This window comes from Hipposideros armiger, unplaced genomic scaffold, assembly GCF_001890085.2.
Source record: "Hipposideros armiger isolate ML-2016 unplaced genomic scaffold, ASM189008v1 scaffold_403, whole genome shotgun sequence".
In the NCBI taxonomy this organism is placed as follows: domain Eukaryota; kingdom Metazoa; phylum Chordata; class Mammalia; order Chiroptera; family Hipposideridae; genus Hipposideros; species Hipposideros armiger.
This window is the reverse complement of record NW_017731753.1, coordinates 1,154,812-1,162,608: the sequence shown is the minus strand read 5'-3', so window position 1 is coordinate 1,162,608 and position 7,797 is coordinate 1,154,812. Positions and strand designations below refer to the sequence as shown.

Below are 7,797 nucleotides of genomic sequence, written 5' to 3'. Positions count from 1 at the left end.
TTGTAAGATACTATTAAACTTTTAGTAAATAAGAGAACCAGACAAAATTGGTAAATATATAAAGATTTGAAAATGTACGTAACATTGCACTCAATTAGAGAACTTATATTTTTCTCAAGCACAAAAGCAAGTACAATAGGCAATAAAAAAGTTTAACATAACTAGATAGTATAGATTTGACAAATATTTTTAAATACTATAAATAACTTAAACCATTACATAAAACAGATGAAATATACGATCCCTGAGAAAAAGGTAAATAGAATCAAGAATTAGAGAATCCGTTAGACTTACATTAAAAAACTAAGATAAAAATTTCTCCACAAAAGCACATGATAAATGGTTTTAATCGTAAGTCCTACCACACCTTCTATAGGTACAATTTGTTCCATAGAGCAAAAAGAGAAAATATTCTCAATTTTTGAGGCTAGAAGATTCTTGCTACTCAAAATATAAGATGTATATGGGAAAGGATATAGCCAAATTTTACCTGAAAGAAGATAGGGGATAATATTAAACTCCTGAACACTGACATTATAAACAAGGTATAAAGAAAGAAAATGTAGAAACTGAGGAAAGATAGTTACAATCCACGTAAACAAAGACAAGGAATGGTATCTAGAACATATAAAGAACCCATACTATTTATTAAGAAAGACATTCTAATAGAAAAGTGGGTGAAAGATATAACAAGCAATTCACAGAAGGAATGAATGACCAATAAACATTTGAATTCTCACCAGCAATTAACTCAGTAAGATAAAATCATCTAAGTAATTACAGAAACCATTTCATCCTTATTGGTTTGGCTAATTTTGTTGTTCACTAACACCAAGTGATAGTATGTGGGGAAACTGGAAACAAATTGCTGTTAGGAGAGGGATACATTCCTTGTGTCAGGAGAATTGGTACAACCACGTTAGAGAGCCACTCCTAAATATCAACTCCATGGAAATTTATTCACATGTGTACCAGGATGTAGAATATCCACTGTAGCACTGATTTGTAATAATGAAAAAGTTGAAGCAAATTATCTCTCAAAAGAAGAATAAGTCTGATTTATTTATATAACAAAATACTGTACAACGAAGAAAATAACCTACAGCTGCCAACATGGAAAAGTCTCAAAACAAATGGTGCTGTTAAGTCAGTTGCAAAAAGACACAATATAACATTCATGTTAAATGTTAAAATACAAAACAATTCTTAACAGTCTATGGATAAACACTACAGCAATACAGAAATATAAAAAGTACAAAAATATCAAATTTAGAATGATTATTTTGAAGATGAAGGTTAAGGATCAAAACAAGCCCAGAAAATGTCAGAAGAGAAAGATATATGAAGTACAAGTAAAGGCAGTAAATGGTCTAGAGCAGGAGTTGGCAAACTTTTCCCGTAAAGGGCTGGAGAGTATTTTTAGGCTTTGCAAGCCAAAGAGGTAAAAATCGAAGATATGTATTTTACTGGGGTTCAAATTTAGTAATTTCTATCATCAAAATTGATAGCAATTGTTTGATTTTTTTTTCAACCACTTAGAAACATGAAAAATCATTTGTAGCTTACAGACCGTGCAAAAACAGACAGAGGGCTGTATTTGGCCAATAGGCTGTAGGTTGGCCACTGCTGGCTTAGAGCAGCATTGTCCAATAGAACTTTTCTCTGGTGATGGAAATATTGAATATCTGCATTGACCCCAATATGGTAACCACTAGTCATATGTGGCTATTGAGCATTTGAATTGTGGCTACTATGGCTCAGAAATTTTAAATTGTATTTAATCTTAATTAAGTCTAGCCATTCTAGAGTTGTTTTTGTTTTGGTTTGATGAATTTAAAGACAGCTGGAAAGGGGGTGGTTGAACAAACAAACAGGAAAAGTAAGAGATTGTGATGGGAGAGTAGGAGACATGAATCACTGATTCTATCAGGAATAGAAAAATTTTGGCTGATAAAAGGATTTTGGGTGTGACTGATAACAGAATGCAGAAAGATACAGACTACACAGTCAAGAATATTTGAGGTCAAGATTGGAAGAGTCCCCCTGTAAAATAGAATTTGTTGATCATGGACCTGAAGAGTCCAGAAAGAAAAGCTGAAAGAAAGAAGTGTTAGGGTGAGAGTACAGTGGGGGGCTAAGAGTTTCATGGCAGTGACAATAGAGAAAACCGAGGAGTGGGGAGAGAAATGTCTAAGAAGGATGAGAACAGTGAAAGTTAGAAAGCAGGACGACTAGATGCATACTCTTTGATATTTAAGCAGTAGAAGAAAAACACAAGCACTATCTCATACAAACTTTATTGCTCTTTAAAACTGGATAACCTACAGTGCTTGAAAGTTTAAAGAGGTATACACAGCATTGACTTTGAACTTGCAGAACTGAACTAATTTAATTCCCTCTCATTAGTTGATCAAAAGTACAACAAAAACTTTGGCATTCAGACATTATACATTTGAGGTTTCTGACTAAATAAGGAACTATCCTGAAAGTCCATCACATAATAATTTGTGATTTTGCTGAGGGATCACTTTGAACAATATATATCTAGAGCTGGGGGCTCAAAGTTAATAACCCAATCCCTCAGCCTAAGCCACCATCAGTTCTCTATAATCGTGATCTCATACACGTTTTTATTTAAAAAATTAAATACAACGACGGTATAAGGGATCCACAAACAATAAGGTATTTCCTACTGTGAATGTTAAGAATTTGTTTTATTCAAATATAGAAGGAGTTTCAAAAGATCCTCAGCCTGTGTTTAAAAAATCATCCATTCTTGCATTCCCTACTTAAAAGAAAAATGCCAGAAGTTTATAATAAAAAAACTTAATTTGAATAATCATTAATTTCCAAAATGTTGGTATAAGATACATTTTGACTAAAATTAAGGTTTTTAGGCAGTATAAGAAATCAATGATAGTGCTTATGTCCAGTTTTTATATTTAAAAGAGTCAACTAAATCTATTAAAGGTTTAAGAAAAAGTATCACATTTGAAGTGTAGTTTTGAAGAAATTGTTCATGATCTAGAGCCCTGTCAAGAGAACAATCTATGGCAATAGTTCAGCACCCTTGTGTACTAGCTTACAGGTTCTCTTGGACCAATTAAAAGTGGGCGGAGGATCAACTTAAACAGCATCCGACGAATGTGTCATAGTATTTGCTTCATACTTTTTTTTTTTTTAGAACTGCGTCTGGAATCCTTCTTATGCTTGAAAACAGGCGAATTCAAGAAACACAAATCTGTAAAAGGGTCCCCTCTTCTCAGTTTCCTATAAAGGTAAAAAGAGCTCCTTAGCATCCCAATACTCAGTCTTCAGTATAAAGTGATTGTAAAACGTGCCAGTGAAAGGTGAGTTCCCACACATTAAATACTTACGAAGCAAGTGTGGGTTCCTTGTAGTTCACACTGGCAGTGCACCTCCGCTTAGGCAGAGACACTGCTGGGCTTTCTTTATTCTTCTTTGGAGAAAGAGAAAGTTTTCTGATTTTCACTCCAGGACTCAAGGGGACATTGGTGATGTCCTTTAGGCCAAAATTAGTTGACTGGTGAGTTTCAGGTAGTGCACCTACAAAAGCAACTTTTACTGAATATGGTTAAAAAGAAATCCCACACGAAATAAAATTGTATGCAATTACATATTCTAAATGTATACAAAATCCAGCACTTTATAATAGATTTTTTTTAACCTGTTCATCATTTTTTCACCCCAGATAACACTGAAATGTTAATTATTGTAGATGTGAAGAATTGACACAACAGTTTACTAAAACTTAAAATTGTTAAAAATTAAAAAAAAGATTAAAATTCTTCTAGGATAGCTTGGGCATAATGAATTTGTTTAAACTATGGAATTTTATTTTAGTCACACCTTGCTCTTTAGAATCATCAAAGCCTTCATCTCTTTCAGTACCAAAGCTTATCAAGTGGTTCCTTATAGTCTTATAAAGCTAATTAAACTCGTTCTATTAATAAATGAGAATTCTAAACCATAGCCTCTGTGTAAACCTGGAGAAAGGGGATTCCTTCTAGTAAAGCTAGTAGGTTAAAGTTACCCAGTGTTTTTCCTATCATAAGCAAATGATTCTACTTTGGAGCTACATCTATATTGGGAGACAGGTACCCAGCACACACTAAGGTCACTGCTAGACAAGTAATTTCTTTAAATAGCTTTAAAAAGCAAATCATTCCACAAGAAAAACAAAACTGTAACTGTAAAATGACTATATTTAGCAACTATATTCTCCAGGATTATCTGAGTTTTAAATACTCTCTTATTTTTGTCTCCACATAGCATACTGTATTACACTAATTATTCCAACGTTATGGAAAACATGGTTAAGCAATATCATCAGATCGGTTGCTATGTTCTGGAAGAATGCTTCTCAGACTTCAATGTACATACAAATCCGCGAGGAACTTGTTAGAAAGATGCAGATTCTGATTCAAGGGTGTGGGGTACAGCCTGAGATTCTGCCATTCTAAGAAATTTCCAGGTCACGCTGATGCTGCTGGTCCAGGGACCACACCCCAAGTAACACTGTTTTAGAATGTATTCTTTTCTTCTAAAAACTTATGGAAATTTTCAAATATATACAGAGATGGAGACAACAGTATAATGAACTCACAGTTTCCTAGCTTCAATAATTATCAACATTTTGCCAATCTTGTTAGCTTTACTCTAACATCATTATAGCATATCACCACCACCTAACTGGTTGACCCTAGAAAGTCATTTAACTCCTTAAGTGTCCTGACACCTACTCTTCACAGAGTTGTTCTTAGGATCAAATGAAATATGAAAAAATTTTGAGGATGATACAGCCTGACTGCATATGTTGGTTTTACCATAATAACTAAAATTCCCAGAGGAGTATCTTTGTGGGCAGGTGCAGGCGGTATCACTAGCTTTTGAACCATGCTGACTTTCTCTCTTAACAAAATCAAGATTTTCTAAGCCACAGTTTTTAGATGTTTTGCAAATATCTTATGAAATAATACTAGGCCTGTCAATTGAGGAAAGAGTTTTTTGGCCACTTTCACTAACTAGAAAATTAGTTAAATCATGGTTCCTGTCAAATTGAATACGAAGCAAAGCCATTAAAATGAACAAGTCACTGGATTCAAACTTTATTTCATTTTCAAGGGGATGTTTCAGGTGAGTGTATAAAAGATATTTTAATTCAACCTAACTCCACAGAAAAGTTTTTTCCTTGCCTTGGAAGGCTTCCTTTACTGAAAGTAAAAATGCTTTTTCCATAACAAGTAGTATTTGTTCTTAAAGAGGATTTAAATTAGCTTAAAGCAGGTCAGAGCAACACAACTGTGATTCCTACCCTCAGCGCCCCTCTATTTAATCAAACTGTTGTTACTTCCCTCAGAGACAGATGGTAAGTCTATAACCTCCCCCAGAGAAACAGATGGCAAATTGTAGTATATAAGCATCGGGAGTGATCATTTATCATAAACATTAAAAGTGCAGGCAAACAAGTAGATCACTTACTGGCTGGAGTTTCTGTTGGCTGAAAACCCTCTGTCTCTTCTTTATACCTACATTTTAGTGTTCTTTTAGATCGAGGCCTGGTGACCGGGCTCCTATTTGATTCGCTGGCAAGACCTTGACTGTACTTACAAGTGGGCAAATAGAGGTCATCAGAATCATCTCCTGAATCACTTGATTCACAGATACTCACTTCGGATTCACTGCCATTTTCTTCTCTTTTAGAATCACTGCTCATTTTTTGTCGGAAAGGAGTGAGATGAACACCCTCTTCCGAATTAAAATTGTAAGCATCATCAGAAGTGACAAAATCATCCAACTTCTTTTTGGAAACTGTTTTTTTATTTTTACTTTTTCTCTCTTTATACTTAGATACAGATTTTGATTTTCTCCTTCTGTTAGCTTTTCTTTTCTCTTCTCTTTTTCTGCCTTGTGCATCGCTACACTTACTTTTAGTTTGTTCAGATTTATACTCTAAAAAAATGTCTTCTTTTGTTTTAGTAGATCTTCCTGGGTGAATCAGCTTTGGTGATAAGTTAATTTGATCCTTGTTCCATTGACAAACATTTTGTTCTACATTTTCAGATAAGTGCATGTTTACTAGTGGGCCTACAGATCTAATTGTTTCCAATTCAAAAAACTGCTCTGATACATGACTGATTTCAAAATTATCCAAGGTACCAAATTCGCACAGATCATTAAAATGTGTCTTTGTATTGCGACGGAGAGATACAGTTCTAGGTAAGACGTTATCAGCAGATATATCTTCGCCTAAATCCAAATCAAATTCCAGTCTGTCTTGAGGAATAGTAGGTATTTGCTCTGAGAATTTAAAAAATAAATGAGAAAAATAGTTTTACTTTATGGAAATTTTAATTTCAAGAATCTTAGAATTCAAAGTTAAAAACAGAATAAATAATTCTTTAGTTTCCCCATATTTACTATAAGTAAATAAAAATCTGGGGAACTTAATATTACCATCTATTTATTTGGCAATGTTCAATTGATGGCTTATATCTGACCTGTGATAGAATCTTATATAACTTTCAAAAATATTCTAACTTGGGATTTTATGTGCCCCCGGTTTAAAGAATAGTAGTCTATATGTATCTTACGTATACATATACGGGATACAGAGGAAGAGAACCTCATATTACAAAGTAGGACAGATACAACCAAGAAAGTGGGAGCTAAGTTGTTCTTTGAAAAGTCAGTTAAATTGGGATAATTGGAAAACCTTTTAGGTAAGAAATATAATCTGTATTTTAAATAAAAGTGAGGATATTTGGTTCAGCTTATTCAAATACTATCCCTTCTTCAGGCTTAGTTCAAGTAGAGAGGATGATATTTGAGAAAAGGGACATATAAATTTAAAAGTAGAAAGAAGGGCATGGTTTTAGAGATCAGCTTTGAGTTTAAACCCTAACTCTTAGCATCTGGGCTACTTCTTATGAGATACTTTCCTTCTTTGAGTCTATATAAAGTGGGACTGAGTATACCTATATTCCAAGGTTGTTGTGAAGGTTAAGTGAGACAATATATGTAAAATGCCTAACACAGAGCTTGACACACAGTAGGGCTCAGTAAATTGTAACCGTAGTTATAGACAAGGTTTCTGATTATACAGTTGGCAAAATAAATGGATGTATTTTAAGTCTCTTATTAGTCTATATAAAATAAACAGATTTGCTGTGGGTAGAAGCATACTAGGCAAGCAAATTTAAAAAGCTAAAAAGAAAAATTGGAAAATTGAATTATGTTACTTGTTCTCAAAGATCTCATCTTGCCCTTAATCATATTATCAGATTTTCACTTGAATTACCTTGCATTTGGAATGATTCTCCTTGTTCTGGAAGGTGAACTTCCTGAAGAGGAACTTGCCTTAGAAAATACCATTGAAAAACAAATTTATTTAACAATTATGCAATGAAAATAAATTTAAGGTTTTTCTTAAAATTAAGTTTTTTTCTTTCCTTCAGTATTATTTCATAATTCCATTCTAAATCAGTACATCTGTTCTATATCAAAGGAAACCAAAGAACATTTATACTGATTACATGGAGGCAGATTTGTTATGATGGACATTCAACTTCTACTGGAATAACTAACATATCAAACTGGAAAGTTCCTCCTTAAAAATATGCCATAACTCATAATCTCATATAACTAGAGAAATAGCCAATCAGAACTGATTTATAAAATATATTATGGAAATGCAGTTTGACTACTCAGCTCTTTCGGAGTCTGCTTTATCATCACCTGAGTTGTCATTTTTTTGATGGTAAATGCTTTTATGGT

The 7,797-nt window shown here is 33.5% G+C and overlaps 1 protein-coding gene across 1 annotated transcript in view; it reads right to left on the bottom strand.

Moving 5' to 3' along the window:
• Positions 1 to 1,040: 1,040 nt before the first annotated feature.
• SGO1 (shugoshin 1) overlaps positions 1,041 to 7,797 on the bottom strand; it is a 20,902-nt gene continuing 14,145 nt past the window's right edge. The window contains exons 5-8 of the mRNA XM_019663738.1: positions 7,322 to 7,380; positions 5,503 to 6,321; positions 3,378 to 3,567; positions 1,041 to 3,270 (exon numbers count right to left, since the gene is read on the bottom strand). Of these exons, the coding sequence (XP_019519283.1) occupies positions 3,150 to 3,270; positions 3,378 to 3,567; positions 5,503 to 6,321; positions 7,322 to 7,380 (1,189 nt within the window). The 3' untranslated portion in view covers positions 1,041 to 3,149. The remainder of the gene's footprint in view (positions 3,271 to 3,377; positions 3,568 to 5,502; positions 6,322 to 7,321; positions 7,381 to 7,797) is intronic.